General features: G+C 46.0%; 1 protein-coding gene across 1 annotated transcript; it reads right to left on the minus strand.

Annotated features, from left to right (window-relative positions):
* Positions 1-2,779: 2,779 nt before the first annotated feature.
* LOC127298284 (uncharacterized) lies at positions 2,780-4,293 on the minus strand. Its single transcript, XM_051328181.2, has one exon. It carries the CDS (start codon positions 4,169-4,171, stop codon positions 3,569-3,571), a length of 603 nt encoding a protein of 200 aa, XP_051184141.1. The 5' UTR covers positions 4,172-4,293; the 3' UTR covers positions 2,780-3,568.
* Positions 4,294-18,142: the final 13,849 nt, after the last annotated feature.

Below are 18,142 nucleotides of genomic sequence, written 5' to 3' on the forward strand. Positions count from 1 at the left end.
CATCTCGCTGGCGTGGAGGTGTCACACCACTCTCCCGCGACCCGCTACCGGCACGGGACTGCGACCCAACTCATGCCATTTGCTATTGTGAGAGAACCGACTAGATTTTAGGATCAAAAGATCCTTATGATACATCATGAATGCTTGTGTGGTCATACATAACATGATCATTAAGAATGAGCATCGCAAGGATGAGGTATATGGTGTCTATGACTTGATGGGTCAACAAGCGCGGCCGCCGCGTAGAGGTGGAGATCAAGTCGAGCGCTTTCACGTAACATGTTAGATTCGTATATGCATGAAGACCTTCAAAAGGATCTCATCAGGAAGTGGATTTGGAATGGCCAACAAAACCGGCTAGTGCAGGCTCAGGGAAGAGGAAGGGAAAAAGAAAAGGAGGAAAAAAAAGAAAAATGCGACCTTTGGCTGTTTTACGGTTTTGATTACGGCCTCTGTTCTGCGCCAGCAGTTTTTCGATCCGTAAACATAAGTTCGGTAAACTCAACTCTTATTTTTCAGTTCACGTTTTTACAGGCTCTATTAGAGACGCTCTTATGGGCCTACAATACATCTTCGCTTCAGATGCTATTTAAAACATGAGGTGAACATTTGGTAACAGTCATCCGGTCCACAGTGTACACTGAGGGTGTGTTTGGTAGGCCGGGTGAGCTCAGAAAATCTCACCTCAGCTGGGCTGAACAGCCTAATTGTTGATTGGTAGCCCGGGTCGGTCCTTCTCAGCAGCCGGACTCACCCGAAAAAGGGCTCTCAGCCAGGTCGGGTTGGGAAGCTCGAATCGAGCTTCGCAGGTCAGCCGGGCTGACCTCGCCCCGCAAAGCACTGTAGCTGGCCCAACGCGCGACCGCCAGAGGCCCAGACCCCAACCCCCTCTGCCCATTTCCCCCAATCCTGCTAGAGCTCCACCGTCCTAGCTCCTCGCCGACCACGGGCTCCTCCCGCTACGTGCCGGCGACCTCCTCCGCCTGGAGCGCTACCGCCGCCTCCTCCTCCTCCACACCTAGACGCGCCGGCAACCTCCTCCGCCTGGAGCGGCACGGGGACGAGGCGGCGCCTAGAGCACCACGAGGACGTGCTCCTCCACCGAGCTCGTCGTCCAACCACGGGGTCCTCCTCCCGCTACGCCTCTGCCTCCCCCTCGCCGTCTCTCCCTCAACGCGCCATCCTCTGCCAACGGGAGCCCTCCTCTGCCTCCGTAGGGACGACGCCAACGCCACAGCGGCCACACGAGGCCGCGGCTTGTATCCATTGAAACCTCCATTGCTCTCTGTACGTCTCCTCCAGGATGAAGAATTCTTCAGCAAATCTTACAACGAGAGCTGACAGTAGTACATCAGTTCTTCCGGCCGACGCGCTCCTAAGACCCAGCGCCGCCGCCTAGCGCTGCCGGCGAATTCTTCCCGCACGCCCAGACCTCCATGGAGTGGTAAAGCTGAGCTGAGGACCCGATTGCTTTTTCCATTTCTTTTCAAGGTTCTTTTTGTAAAATAGTTGGAGGTGGGCAGTGCCCACATGGGAAGTCAAACCAAACACAATCTCTGTGCAGCATGTTTCAATGGCTACGACCTACCAAACAGACAACAAAATCTCACCACAACTAGTCTGAAGCGGGCAGTGTTCAGGTGAGAAAGTGATTCTGACCTCACCCGGTCCACCAAACACACCCTGAGTGGCACGTCGTTACATGTCATGAGAGACCAGCTAGCCAGAATGCTCCGTCTCGTCGCCGCTGCATGTAGCCAGCTGCCAGTTAAGCTTGCATGATCATCATCTGGCCGCTTGCACCTGTTTTTCGTTTGTATTTTGTGTGCTAGCCAAACGTAAATTAATAAGCTTCCTCCATCCATCTGACTTTTTCCCCGTTTGGCCGCTTTGCCGCATGCAGGCCGTCGCCGTCACGCTTGCTGTCCTTGTCCACCAGGACAAACGATCGACGACGGCAAAATGAGATAAGCTCGCCGACCGGATCCGGTCCGGCCTGCTCGACCCGTCGATATGAACTAACCGTTTCGCAACAACAAAAAAATGCATCCATTTTCGACCATATTATTAGACATTAGGATTGAAAATTAATGGAGCGGATAGATTCCTAATTTTCCACGGATAAACGAAAACGGAAGAAAAATCTGGAAACATAAACATAATTTTGCAGAATGAAAGTTGAAACAGAAATGGAACAGTCTTTTCTTGCGGAACCGACTAATATAAAATTGCGGTTTTAAGGTTGTTGCAGCTGGCAGCTCGCTCAATCCAGCCGGCCTAATATGCGATAAGTCTAGCTCATTCCGAAAACAGCGGATATCGACCACATAATCTCTTTTTGCGTTCGAGGAGGCTTCCGACTGTTTCACACTTCCATATTCCATGTGATAACTTACAATCTCATTAAATAGAGAGTGGATAAACGGAGTTCGAGCTACATGTTATTCTATATTTCGAAACATTCAAACATTCTATTTGAAAGTTCTAAAAAATCTAGAAAAAAAAAAGGATAGGCCGATGGTCAATGATGTAGCCTAGACTACAAAGTGGTTCGCGCTGGGATTTTGCACTTTTGTAGTACGCATCATTGGCTACCTCTAGAATGTTGTTTCATATTTTTTTGAAACATTAAAATACAAATTCAGAGTGTTTGAAAATAAAGGGCTAGTACATGTAGCTCGGCCTCTATTTTGAGTTTCCGTGATACATCATTATATTTGATTTCATCTTAGAAACTAATACAAGTTGTTGGGTTTGCTTTAGTTTCTCTGCATGCATTATTCAGGAGTTTCTTGGTTCCAACAAATTTGCAGCAGAGGGAGTAGCATAGTAGCATAGTGTGTGTGATGCTGAAGTTAGCTCTACCACTTGACCAGCCAGATCTCATCTGATCTGGGCAAGAGCGTGCACGCATGTTGCGTCCAATAGCAGAAGATTACAAGAACACATTCGGGTAGCTTTATCACGATGTCCCAGTGGGTTTTTCCCTTTTCCTGCCATCCCAGCATTGGAGTCTTGGAGACAGAAGGAGACGATCGAGACGACAGCAACAGCCTTGTCGTTTGGCCTAACCGCTAACGATATACCGTTCGGCCGAGCCGCTGAAACATCAGCAGAACGCATCAGGCCGGGACAAGTTACAGGTGGCCTGCAGCGTCTCAACGTCGTCGTCCCTATCGATCTATCTTCTCCGGCCATGACATGAGACCGCCGCCGCCGCCGCGGTTAGAAATTTCCTATGCGTTGAACAGCTGAAGTGGAGCCGTGGAGAATGACTGTGGTCAGAGTTCAATGATGGCCTCGACAGTCGCAGGCACTGTGGACGCACGGACCGGACCCTGCTGCACGCGTTCGTACCGGAATCGCAATAAACAACAGAGGATTCCATTCGATTGAGCATGTTCGCAATTCGATTCGGAGGACAATGATGCGTCTGTATTGGTTTTGTACGAGCAGAAAATGAAGAAGAAGAAGCACCTGAATTTATCTGCACAGAATGCTGCTATTTGCTGGAATGGAGTATGGAATGGAAATATGGAATGGAGTCACGCCGGCGAGTCGGCGTGCGTCAGAAGAGGTTGAGGACGTCGCGGATGGCGGCGTTGCAGAGCGGGCACCGTCCGCGGGCGGCGCGGACCTCGCGCGCGCAGGCGCGGCAGAAGGTGTGGCCGCAGGGCACGAAGGCGGCGCCCTTGCGGCGGGACATGCACACGCAGCACCGCCCGCCCACGCTGCCCCGCCTCGTGTCCTCCTCGTCTTCCGCCGCCGCGTCCTGCTCCACGCGCGTCCACGCCCCGCGGCCGCTCGCCGTGGCCGTCGCCCACTGCTGCTCCGCCTGCTCCAGCAGCGCCATCAGCGACACGCGCCTCTCCTCGCCCTGCCCGGGTGACGCCGCTCCTGGCCGCGCCACGGGAGGCGGCGCTGCCGTCGTCGCGGGAGTGGCGCTGGGGGGAGCCGGTCGAGTGGCGGGGTTGTCGTCGTCGTCGTCAGCGCCGCGGATGACGTCGAGGAGCGTGCGGCGCCTCCCCGCCGCCTGCAGCCGCGCGCCGTCACCACCGACGGCGACGTCGTCGTCGTGGCGGAGCTTGAGGAGGTCGCGCAGGTTGGAGGACGCGGCGAGCTGCTCCGCGAGCGTGACCCGCGGCGGCGGCGGTGGCAGCACCCCCTCCATTCCTGCCTGGTTCCTCTGCGCCTGCGCGCGCGCGCGAGCTCTGGCGGGCGGAGCACCCTACGGTGGCACGCTATCTCTGTGGACCGGCGGGCGGAGCACTCTGACTGGCACGGGGTGCCGCAACAAAGAGCAAAGCGCGGCTAAATACTTGTACTCCGTCCTCATTGGCTTGGACTCGGCTCGTGTCTGGCTTGTCGTCCCGGCCCGGCCGCTATGAATTGTTTTCCTGCCGGCGACGTCCGTCCCCGTCCGTCCGATGCGTTTGGAGCGGCCCAGCGCGCCTCCACATGGCGACCGCGCCGAGTCGCGCGCGGCAGCCGCGGGCGGCGACGGCAGACGGTTTCAGCGTGGCAGCGTTCGGTCCCGACTGACACACAACGAACGGGCTTTGCAGGCCCGACAAGTTTCTGTCGCCGGAACGTATGGTTGGCGTGGCGGCGACCGGACGAGTGGTGGCTCTGGTTTGCCGGATCGCCGGGGCAGGGTTTGTCAAACGGACACCTGACGAGACCTCATCACGTGGTGTCTGAAAGTGCGACGGGCTGTCTCTGACCTTTGCTTTGCTTTGCTTTGCTTTCCCCACGGCGTAGATCGCAAGCTCGTCGCCGTCTTCTTGCTTGCACCCGGCCGAGCCCTCGATCGCCGACCAGTTTTCGGCTAGTCGCAGCTAGCAATACATGTGCCACGACTTCTACCGTGGCTTCTACGGGTCTGCCTTGGCCGTTTGGGGACCTAGGGCATATTCAGATGGTGACCTAAAACAGTCGATCCATTCAGAAGGCGCGGCAGCTAAGCAAGCGCTGGAGGAGTTGGTCGAGGTGGCAGCGCAAGAGGCCGCCCATGTCGCGGTGCGCGAGATTCACGCCGTCGGATGAAGGAGGCGCGCGGTGGCAAAGGAGGTCGTGACCCTGCGTGAGATTCTGCACGAGGTGGCCATGGCGACGTTGGAGTCGGTGGCGCGCGAGGCCGCCACCATCCCCGTGCGCGAGCTTTGGCGCGCCACCGCATCGCGCAAGCTTAGTAATATTTTTCAAAAAAATAATTTTTTCTTCAGAATTTAAACATTTTTCAGAATCTAAACATTTTTGAAATTTGAACATTTTTGAATTTTCTTTAAAATTTAAACATTTTTCGAACATGAACATATTTTAAATGTGAACATTTTTTGAACACGAACATTTTTTAAATTTGAATTTTTTTTTAGTTTTGACCAATTTAAAGTTTAAACCGTTTTCAAAATTGAACATTTTACAAACTTGAACGGTTTACAAATTTGAAAAAAGGAAAGGAAAAAATGAAATAAAAAACAGGAAAAATAAACAAAATAGAAAGAGAAAGAATAAAGGAAAAAGAAGAAAAAAACCGAAATGGGTCGGGCCCTATACCCGACCAAGGGTGTGCGGCATGCCGTACACACCGACCTGATCGGTGTATGAGATTTGCCGAATCCGAGTGGCCAAATTAAGTCAGAGTCTGACTTCGGTTCAACAAGTTAGAGGAGTGGCCAAATTAAATCAGAGTCTGACTTCGATTCAACAAGTTTAGGGTGTGTTCGGTTGTAGGATGAGATAGAATGGAATGGAATGGTTCCATTCCACTGGAACGGAACGGTTCCATTCCACTCCATTCGCGTGTTCGGTTGGGAGGAAAATAGGTAGAATGGAATGTCTCCATCTAAGCTTAATTTTGAGCCTAAACTGAATTTACTTTGTGCTAAACTAGTTTTGTCCAAAGACCAGGCGAGATTTGCCCGCCCGCCGCGAGCAATAGTTCGCGAAACCACCGCCGCGTTGCGCCTGGAATCGTCGCCGCCGCCGCCGGAATCGCCGCCGCCGCGCCCACGGGAACCTCCGCAGCTCGCCGCAGAATCGTCGCCGCCGCGCCCACAGAACCGCCGCCGCCGCTCGCAGAATCGCCGCCACCGCGACTGCAGGAACCGCCGCCGCGCTCGCAGAACCGCCGCCGCCGCCACAAAGACCCCGCCGCCGCCGCGCCCGAAGCCGCCAGCGCCGCTGCCGCGCACCGGCGCCGCCGCCGCGTGCTCGAATCCGCCGCGGGCGCCGCGCATGAAGCCGCCGCTGCGCTGGAGCTGCTGCCGCCGCGCCTGAATCCGCCGCAGCCGCCGCGCCCGAAGTCGCCGCCGCGCGTGGTTCCTGCTAGCCGCCAGACGGTGTGGCAAGGGAGAGACGAGGGGCAAGGGAGAGATTATGTCGTTTTCTTGTTGACAGTGGGTTGACAAAGTTGTTTAGCCAGCCGTTCCTCCACCTTCCACCGATTTGGTGGAATGGGTTGGTTCCGCATATAGAGGGAATATTCCTTTTTGTGGAACTAGTTGGTTCCGTTCCTCCGCACAACCGAACACTGGAATGGGGTCTAGGTGCGGAACCGTTCCATCCCATTCCTCCTCATTCTGAAACCGAACACACCCTTAGAGAATCCGCTCCGGTTCTTGCGGCGTTGCAGCTGTTAACTGTACCATCTACGACCAACTTTTTTTTGTGGGTGAAGAAAAAACGTTGGTTATCGATGGGAGCGGGCTGACTATTGCAAGTTTCAACCTTTTTTATTAACATAGGTTATGTTGTGCACGTACATAATTTTATTCAAAACATTAATGTTTTTTTTTGCGGGTAAGTCATGTGACGTTTACACATTGCATGTATTTTCTTTCTTTGTGCAGACAGCAAATAGGCATGTTTTGACTAACCGGCATTTTCTGGACCAGGATATCCCTGAACTCGATAATACTTAGTCCGGTATTAATACACTGTGTACCGACCTTTAAGTTACAAATATGTTGGTACGGAGAAGTATCCTTAAGACTGTTCATTCGTAACTTGTTATTTCTTTGTAGGTTACAAACTTTTTAATATACCTATGAAAAAAGGAACTGAAAAACCGTTTTGTACATTATATAATTTGCAGCCAGAATAAGTAATATGAGTACCAAGGTCCTAAAAATTCCCGTTATCTAAATGAATCCGTGGAAATGTAAGAGGAACAACAAGAACTGCTTCTCCACAATGAAACTTCAAACTAACAATCCATAGCACAACAAGCCAAAACTTACCTAAGACAGCGAAATATGGTGTCAATAATTTCCCCTATTTGTCACATGTTTGGAAAATGTACATTTTTTCATGGAGTTTTTTTTGTCGCAGAATCCATTTATTAACCATATTCATGGACCAAGCCTCCACATTTAACATCCATCAATCTGGTATGTAGGATGTCACAAAACTGTAGGGCACCACATGGTACCAAATTATCTGATACAAGAGCGTGATGAATCAAAACAAAGAAGTAAAAAAAATAAAGGTGTACCAACGTGTAGTCTTACTGTGACTTGCCAACACAAGTCGACTGACCAAAGGGGTAAACAACAGTGTTCACCTTTAAATTCTCGATTGTACTTGATAAAACAATTCTCGATTGTTCGCCTATAAAATTATTGATGAGATTGACTGCACAAGGTATACTACCTCAGTCAACATTCTTTAATTGTCATGGGAGAACTTGCAGTTTTCTTCATAGGGGCACCACAACCCTCGTTGATAGTAGTGGCACGGCTTCAACGGTGGAAACTACTGGGCGCATGGCTTCAGCTGTGGAAACTACTGGGAACATGGCTTTAGTGGCGGAAACTGCTAGGAGTACCAGTAATTCTGATGATAGTTCTCTTGGGGATGATACTGGTTGTGATTCATTCTCCGGCTATCGTGGCGATTCTAATGATGGATCTTTTGGGTCTGATGATTCTGGTGACGTCGCACTTGAGGATACTGCTCTTGAGTCATTTGCCCTTGATCATCGTAGTCCTCTACTAGGTTTGTTGAACATAAATTCTTATTGCTAGGCCTAAGAGGATGATGCCATTGGTGATCAACCTGACCATGTCGATGACCATTGTAGCCATGCTGGTGTGTGTTTCCATGCTTGGGGTACCTTGGTGGGTTTTTTGTTAGCTGTGGAAGTGTCGGCTTTGATGGTATGTTCTGCTGCCTGGCATTCGCTGCTCCCATGTGTTGAATACAAGGGGTCTGACCGGATTCAGTTCGATGGTAATTGCGGTTATCGATGGAATCTACTATGTAAGTTTCCTTCTTTGTACCCTTCTGCAGAAGCACTGCATTTTGATGCTGATGTTTGAGAGGTTGTGGCTGGTTTCTGATCTGTTTTATGGGAGTTGGCTTCAATATTTTCTCCAGTGGCATCTCATTCCCTATTCCTCCATGCTTAAGGCAAGGGGCCTTATCAAGTATGCTGAAAGTTCTTGTTGTATCCTCCTGCGGAAGCACCTTGTTGTGTTGGTGATGATTATTGTGGTCCTGTAGGTGCTTGTACATATGATGTGCAGAAGCAGGCATATGATTGTTGTGTTGTGTTGGGTGCTTCAAGCTTTGCTGTGCAGGGGTAGGCCTTGACAGTATTTGCTGATGAATTGTTTTCTCTGGTTTGACATGTTGGATGGAGGGAACCTGATAGGTACTAAACTCTGTCCTAGAAGTTCTCGTTGCACCCTCCTGTGGAAGCACTTTATTGCAGTGCTGGTGATAGGGTTGTTGCTGATGGAGCAAATGATTTGCAGAATTTTGCTTTGAAGAAATCTGATGCTGCTGAATTGCGTTCCCAGGTTGACCATGATGGAGGGAAGGAGTCATCCTTTCATCGAACATTAGGTAAAAACCATACATTAGGAACAATAAAGCAAAAAAAAAATTATATGCCCAAGAATTCCCAACATCTGATTGTAAGAGATTATATTCTTAGCTGAATGTAAGCATACTATAAAGCAAGATTGAATTCTTAATGTAATAGGATCAAAATATAGGATTTTGAAATTCCTTTGATCAATGATATTCATGGAAATAACCTTTTGTTGTGGAAGAACTTTTGAAGATGATATTCGATTCATGTTCTCTTTCCCTTTGCTTGTGTTATCGTTAGTCCTGTTCACCAAAACATCATTTGAAAATCACAAAATTAAATCACTGATGCTACGAGAAGCCAGATACATAAGCATCTGGTGGCTGCTCTAGTTTTCCTTAATCCTATCCACCAAAACATCATTTGAAAATGGAACATAATGTTATGTGTGGCAGACACATAAGCAACCTGGTGGGTTGTAACATCCCATGTTTGTAATTAGGAACAAATGCATTCATGAGCATCATGTAAATTCCACTAAGAATTTTCCGCATTTAAAATTAAAGGGGAAACCCTAACAATATGTAAATCTTCCTCTGTTTTGAAATGGTTTACAAAATGTTTCAAACATTAAAAGTTATGTTCAGTGATATATGTGAAATGATCAAATGATGCCACATAATTTTTGCTACAACATTTTGAAAGTTTCTGGTCTTCTGATATGGGGTGGCCCGATCTTCTCAGTAAGCAACGGTGGTGATGATGATCACGGGGTGACGGCAACGGAGGAACACGACGATGTAGTGGATGATAACTTGTATGACGCAACGAGATCTCTCGATTGGTCCCTGTCGCCAATGCAACAGCTCTCAACCCTGCAAGATATTCGCAACTCCACACACTTGCGCACGTAGCCGCCGACCACGAAGCGGTAAGTTGCAACCGTCTAATTCCCAATGGAACAGCAGATCACACAAGACTTTTTCAGGATCTACACAATATCAAGCAATATGGTGTAGGGATTCAATAGTTTTGCTTGAGCAAACAACTAAGAACTAGGGTTTATCTTAAACGTGGTCTAAAATAGCTAGGGGGGGCGTCCTGGGCACTTATATATGCGTCCGGGACGAGTTCTGGTCGAAAAGATACAAGAATAACCGACCCAGAATAGATCTGGTCGAGACAGACTCGGACGGATCCGGTCTGGAATCCGGTCAACCGGGCCAGGGACCGGGCCGGCCGGTCTAGCATCCGGTCAACCGGGCGGCAACCGGAAACTTCGCAAAAGTTCGTCCGGTTTGGCTTCGGTACGATGCGTCCGGTTGGCGACCGGTCAACCGGGCCAGAGACCGGGCTGGCCGGTCTGGAGGCCGGCCTAACCGGGTGCTGGACCGGCCTGGACGTCGACTTCTCCTCTCGCGCATGCCTCTCGCTCCTCCCTCGCGCGTCCATGAGATATCTTCATGTCCAGCTCCATGTTCAGCTTCACGTCCATCTTGACGTCCGTCTTCATGTCCAGCTGCTCCTCTACTCCTCGTGCGATGCTCGTCTCCTTTTGATACCTGATGATACATAAGTAATAGGACTTAGGCAGTATAAAGTCTCATCAATCAAAGTACCGTTTAGAAACAAGTTCACCTGTTGTTTAAGTAGCTTCGCACGAGCCCTTGTAATTGGTCCAATCCGAACTTCATTGGACTTGAGCTTCACAGCAGATTCATCTTCATCTATCAATGACGGAGGTAGTGGTGTAGTAGGGATGTCCTCATCATCTCCCCCCCCCCCCCCCCTTCAAAAGGCGTCGACCCCGACGCTCCAAGGTTTTCTCCGTTATATGGTGTCAAATCAGCAACATTGAAAGAATTACTGACACCAAACTCATCAACTGGAAGATCTATTGAGTATGCATTATCATTGATCTTGGCAAGCACTTTGTAAGGACCAGCACCACGAGGCTTCAACTTAGACGTCTGCAGCTTCGGGAACCTATCCTTGCGAAAATGTACCCAGACCATATCACCAGGCTTGAACAACATCTTTTTGCGCTTCTTATTCATCCTTGCAGCATTGCTCTTGCCTTTCTTCTCTATCAACTCTTCTGTCTTCACATGGATTTTTCGCACAAAATCTGCCCTCTTGGATGCCTCCATATTAACTCTCTCATGTATGGGCAAAGGCAACAAGTCAAGTGGAGTAATGGGTTTAAAACCATACACCACCTAAAAAGGACATAGCTCCGTGGTAGAATGTACCGCCCTGTTGTAAGCAAACTCTACATGCGGCAAACACTCTTCCCACTCCTTCAGGTTCTTCTTGATCATGGATCTCAACAGTTGTGACAAGGTTCGATTCACCACCTCAGTTTGACCATCAGTTTGGGGATGACAAGTAGTACTGAACAGTAGCTTTGTCCCTAGCTTTCCCCAAAGTGTCTTCCAGAAGTAGCTCATGAACTTCATATCACGATCAGAAACAATAGTCTTCGGGACTCCATGTAGTCGAACGATCTCCCTGAAAAACAGGTTAGCAATATGCGACGCATCGTCGCTTTTGTGGCAGGCAATAAAGTGTGACATTTTAGAAAATCTGTCCACTACCACAAATATAGAATCATGGCCTCTTTTAGTACGTGGCAATCCCAACACAAAATCCATACTATTATCTTCCCAAGGTGTAGTAGGTGCCGGTAATGGAGTATACAAACCGTGAGGCTTCAGCTTGGACTTGGACTTGTTGCAAGTAATGCACCTCTTCACATACCTGTCCACATCCCGCCTCATCTTTGGCCAATAAAAATGATCAGCGAGCATGAGTAGCATCTTCTCACGCCCAAAGTGACCCATCAAACCTCCAGCATGTGATTCCTGTAATCAGAGCAAACGCACAGACGATTCTGGAACACATAGTTTGTTAGCTCGAACCAAGAACCCATCATGTATGTGATATTTTTCCCATGCTTTACCAAGAGCACATAAGCGATATGGTTCAGCAAAATCATGATCCGTAGCATATAAATCACATAGCACTTCTAATCCAGGAATTTTAACATCATGTTGAGTTAATAGCATATTCTTCCTAGATAGAGCATCAGCAACAATGTTATCTTTTCCCTTCTTATGCTTAATAATGTACGGAAAAGACTCAATGAACTCAACCCACTTAGCAAGACGCCTATGCAAAGTAGATTGGACTTTCAGATATTTCAAAGCTTCATGATCAGAATGTATGATAAATTCTTTTGGCCACAAATAATATTGCCAAACCTCAAGAACTCTAATTAAAGCATACAATTCTTTATCATATATTGGATAGTTCAACTTAGCACCAGAAAGTTTCTCAGAAAAATATGCAATTGAGCGACCCTCTTGCATCAACACACCACCAATTCCAATACCACTAGCATCACATTCAATCTCAAATTGCTTATTAAAATCAGGAAGTGCAAGCAACGGTGCAGAAGTTAACAATCGTTTCAGTTCATCAAAAGCATGATCTTGGGCAATGCCCCACTCAAATGCAACACCCTTTTTAGTCAATTCATTCAAAGGTGCAGCAATAGTAGAAAAATTGGGCACAAAACGGCGATAAAATCCAGCTAGACCATGAAAACTTCTTACTTGACTCACATTCATGGGAGTAGGCCAATTTTGAATAGCTTCAATTTTAGACACATCTACTTCTACTCCATGCTTAGAGACAACATAACCTAAAAATATGACCTTATCTTTGCAAAATGTGCACTTCTCAAGATTACCATAGAGTTTACTATCACGCAACACTTGCAAAACATGTCGAATATGTATAATATGATCAGATTCATTGCGCCTGTAAATTAATATGTCATCAAAATACACAACCACAAACTTGCCAATAAAATCACGCAAAACATGGTTCATCAGTCTCATGAAAGTGCTAGGTGCATTAGTTAAACCAAAAGGCATTACTAACCACTCATATAAACCAAATTTTGTTTTAAAGGCGGTTTTCCACTCATCCCCTTCTTTCATCCTAATTTGATGATAACCACTATGCAAATCAATTTTAGAGAACACAGCAGCACCACTCAATTCATCTAACATATCCTCTAAACGGGGAATAGGGTGACGATATCGAATAGTGATATTGTTTATAGCTCTACAATCTACGCACATACGCCATGTACCATCTTTCTTAGGAACAAGAATAACAGGAACAGCACAAGGACTAAGGCTTATGCGGATATAACCTTTGTCGAGTAGCGCTTGTACTTGTTTCTGTATCTCCTTCGTCTCTTCGGGGTTCGTTTTATATGGTGTCCGATTGGGTAGCGAAGCTCCGGGAATGATACGTCTCCGACGTATCGATAATTTCTTATGTTCCATGCCACATTATTGATGTTATCTACATGTTTTATGCACACTTTATGTCATATTCGTGCATTTTCTGGAACTAACCTATTAACAAGATGCCGAAGTGCCAGTTCCTGTTTTCTGCTGTTTTTGGTTTCAGAAATCCTAGTAACGAAATATTCTCGGAATCGGACGAAATCAACGCCCAAGTTCCTATTTTCATCGGAAGCATCCAGAACACACGAGAACCGCCAGAGAAGGGTGGCAGGGCCACCACACCACACCCCGGCGCGGCCTAGGGGGGGGGCGCGCCCCCCTAGGGTGTGGGCCCCCCTTCGACCTTCCTGCGCCGCCTCTCCGCCTATAAGAAGCCCCTGGATCAGAAAACCCTACACCGATTGACGAAACCCACGAAAACCTTCCAGAGCCGCCGCCATCGCGAAGCCAAGATCCGGGGACGGGATCTCTGTTCCGGCACGCTGCCGGAGCGGGGAAGTGCCCCCGGAAGGCTTCTCCATCGACACCGCTGCCATCTCCACCGCCATCTTCATCACCGCTGCTGCTCCCATGAGGAGGGAGTAGTTCTCCATCGAGGCTCGAGGCTGTACCGGTAGCTATGTGGTTCATCTCTCCCATGTACCTCAATACAATAATCTCATGAGCTGCTTTACATGATTGAGATTCATATGAGTTTGTATCACAATTTATCTATGTGCTACTCTAGCAAAGTTATTAAAGTAGTTCTATTCCTCCTGCACGTGTGTAAAGGTGACAGTGTGTGCACCGTGTTAGTACTTGGTTTATGCTATGATCATGATCTCTTGTAGATTGCGAAGTTAACTATTGCTATGATAATATTGATGTGATCTATTCCTCCTACATATGCATGAAGGTGACAGTGTGCATGCTATGCTAGTACTTGGTTTAGTCTTTTGATCTATCTTACACTATAAGGTTACTAAAATATGAGCATTATTGTGGAGCTTGTTAACTCCGGCATTGAGGGTTCGAGTAATCCTACGCAATGTGTTCATCATCCAACAAAAGTGTAGAGTATGCATTTATCTATTCTGTTATGTGATCAATGTTGAGAGTGTCCACTAGTGAAAGTGTAATCCCTAGGCCTTGCTCCTAAATACTGCTATCGCTACTTGTTTACTACTGCTGCGTTACTACTGCTTGTTTCTTGTTTCTTTGCGTTACTACTGCTGCAATACTACCACCATCAACTACACGCCAGCAAGCTATTTTCTGGCACCGTTGCTACTGCTCATACTTATTCATACCACCTGTATTTCACTATCTCTTCGCCGAACTAGTGCACCTATTAGGTGTGTTGGGGACACAAGAGACTTCTTGCTTTGTGGTTGCAGGGTTGCATGAGAGGGATATCTTTGACCTCTTCCTCCCTGAGTTCGATAAACCTTGGGTGATCCACTTAAGGGAAAACTTGCTGCTGTTCTACAAACCTCTGCTCTTGGAGGCCCAACACTGTCTACGGGAAAGGAGGGGGAACGTAGACATCAAGCACTTTTCTGGCGCCGTTGCCGGGGAGGAAAGGTAAAAGGCACTCATACTTCGGTTTCAGGTAAAGTACTTTTCTGGCGCCATCGTGTTTGTGCTCGAAGCTATTTCCTTTAGATCCTGCAATTGCATCTTTTTGTTTCTTGTTTACACTAGTTTGGCATAATGGACAACAATGAGCTTCTTGTTCTATTTCCTGATTTAAAACATGGATTGTTTGATACGAAAATTAAAAAACCTATGAAATCTTATTTGCATGCTGGTAGTAATATTAGTATGAACGCTTTGAACACCATTGTTGATAATGATATAGAAAGTTCTAAGCTTGGGGAAGCTGGTTTGCATGATATTTTTAGTCCCCCAAGCATTGAGGAGAAAATTTTCTTTGATGATACTTTGCCTCCTATTTATGATGATAATGATAGTGGTCTTTTGGTGCCACCTACTATGGAGAGTAAATTTTGTTGTGATTATACTATGCCTCCTATATTTGATAATGAGAATAATAATGATAGCTACTTTGTTGAATTTGCTCCCACTACAACTAATAAAATTGATTATGCCTATGTGGAGAGTAATTATTTTATGCATGAGACTCATGATAAGAATGCTTTATGTGATGGTTATATTGTTGAGTTTGCTCATGTTGCTACTGAAAATTATTATGAGAGAGGAAAATATGGTTGTAGAAATTTTCATGTTACTAAAACACCTCTCTATGTGCTGAAATTTTTTAAGCTACACTTGTTTTATCTTCCTATGCTTGTTACTTTGCTCTTCATGAACTTGTTTATTTACAAGATTCCTTTGCATAGGAAGCATGTTAGACTTAAATATGTTTTGAATTTGCCTCTTGATGCTCCCTTTTGCTTCAAATACTATTTCTTGCGAGTGCATCATTAAAACTGCTGAGCCCATCTTAATGGCTATAAAGAAAAGAACTTCTTGGGAGATAACCCATGTGTTATTTTGCTACAGTACTTTGTTTTATATTTGTGTCTTGGAAGTTGTTTACTACTGTAGCAACCACTCCTTATCTTAGTTTTGTGTTTTGTTGTGCCAAGTAAAGTCTTTGATAGTAAAGTAAGTACTAGATTTGGATTACTGCGCAGTTCCAGATTTCTTTGCTGTCACGAATCTGGGTCTACCTCCCTGTAGGTAGCTCAGAAAATTAAGCCAATTTACGTGCATGATCATCAGATATGTACGCAACTTTCATTCAATTTGAGCATTTTCATTTGAGCAAGTCTGGTGCCATTTTAAAATTCGTCAATACGAACTGTTCTGTTTTGACAGATTCTGCCTTTTATTTCGCATTGCCTCTTTTGCTATGTTGGATGAATTTCTTTGATCCACTAATGTCCAGTAGCATTATGCAATGTCCAGAAGTGTTAAGAATGATTGTGTCACCTCTGAATATGTTAATTTTTATTGTGCACTAACCCTCTAATGAGTTGTTTCGAGTTTGGTGTGGAGGAAGTTTTCAAGGGTCAAGAGAGGAGGATGATATACTATGATCAAGAAGAGTGAAAGCTCTAAGCTTGGGGATGCACCCGGTGGTTCACCCCTGCATATATCAAGAAGACTCAAGCGTCTAAGCTTGGGGATGCCCAAGGCATCCCCTTCTTCATCGACAAATTATCAGGTTCCTTCTCTTGAAACTATATTTTTATTCGGTCACATCTTATGTGCTTTACTTGGAGCATCTGTGTGCTTTTGTTTTTGTTTTTGTTTGAATAAATTGGATTACATCATGCTTGTGTGGGAGAGAGACACGCTCCGCTGGTTCGTATGAACACATGTGTTCTTAGCTCATAATATTCATGGCGAAGTTTCCTCTTCGTTAAATTGTTATATGGTTGGAATTGGAAAATGATACATGTAGTAATTGCTATAAATGTCTTGGGTAATGTGATACTTGGCAATTGTTGTGCTCATGTTTAAGCTCTTGCATCATATACTTTGCACCCATTAATGAAGAAATACATAGAGCATGCTAAAATTTGGTTTGCATAATTAGTCTCTCTAAGGTCTAGATAATTTCTAGTAAAGAGTTTGAACAACAAGGAAGACGGTGTAGAGTCTTATAATGTTTTCAATATGTCTTTTATGTGAGTTTTGCTGCACCGGTTCATCCTTGTGTTTGTTTCAAATAAGCCTTGCTAGCCTAAACCTTGTATCGAGAGGGAATACTTCTCATGCATCCAAATCCTTGAGCCAACCACTATGCCATTTGTGTCCACCATACCTACCTACTACATGGTATTTCTCCGCCATTCCAAAGTAAATTGCTTGAGTGCTACCTTTAAACAATTCAAAATTTATCACCTCTGGTTTGTGTCAATGTTTTATAGCTCATGAGGAAGTATGTGGTGTTTATCTTTCAATCTTGTTGGGCAACTTTCACCAATGGACTAGTGGCTTCATCCGCTTATCCAATAATTTTGCAAAAAGAGCTGGCAATGGGATTCCCAGTCCCAAATTAATTAACAAAAATAGACACTCCTCCATGGTATGTGATTGTTGGACGGCACCCGAAGGATTCGGTTAGCCATGGCTTGTGTAAGCAAAGGTTGGGAGGAGTGTCATCATAATAAAACTAAAATAAAAAGGCACTCCTTCATGGTATGAGATTGTTGGCAGGCACCCGAGGATTCGGTTAGCCATGGTTTGTGAAAGAAAGGTTGGAAGGAGTGCCACCCAAAATAAAATAAAATGGGAGCCGCTCTTTGAAGGTTTGCCTGGCGAGGGGGTTAGAGTACCCGCTACCATTCGTTGACAACAACATACACCTCTCAAAACTTTATTTTTATGCTCTCTTTATGTTTTCAAAATCAAAGCTCTAGCACAAATATAGCAATCGATGCTTTCCTCTTTGAAGGACCATTCTTTTACTTTTATTGTTGAGTCAGTTCACCTATTTCTCTCCACCTCAAGAAGCAAACATTTGTGTGAACTGTGCATTGATTCCTACATACTTGCTTATTGCATTTGTTATATTGCTCTGCATTGACAACTATCTATGAGATATACATGTTACAAGTTGAAAGCAACCGCTGAAACTTAATCTTCCATTGTGTTGCTTCAATACCTTTACCAAGAATTTATTGCTTTATGAGTAACTCTTATGCAAGACTTATTGATGCTTGTCTTGAAGTGCTATTCATGAAAAGTCTTTGCTATATGATTCACTTGTTTACTCATGTCATACACATTGTTTTGATCGCTGCATTCACTACATATGCTTTACAAATAGTATGATCAAGGTTATGATGGCATGTCACTCCAGAAATTATCTTTGTTATCGTTTTACCTGCTCGGGACGAGCAGAACTAAGCTTGGGGATGCTGATACGTCTCCGACGTATCGATAATTTCTTATGTTCCATGCCACATTATTGATGTTATCTACATGTTTTATGCACACTTTATGTCATATTCGTGCATTTTCTGGAACTAACCTATTAACAAGA

The sequence above is a fragment of the Lolium perenne genome, chromosome 5 (assembly GCF_019359855.2).
Source record: "Lolium perenne isolate Kyuss_39 chromosome 5, Kyuss_2.0, whole genome shotgun sequence".
In the NCBI taxonomy this organism is placed as follows: domain Eukaryota; kingdom Viridiplantae; phylum Streptophyta; class Magnoliopsida; order Poales; family Poaceae; genus Lolium; species Lolium perenne.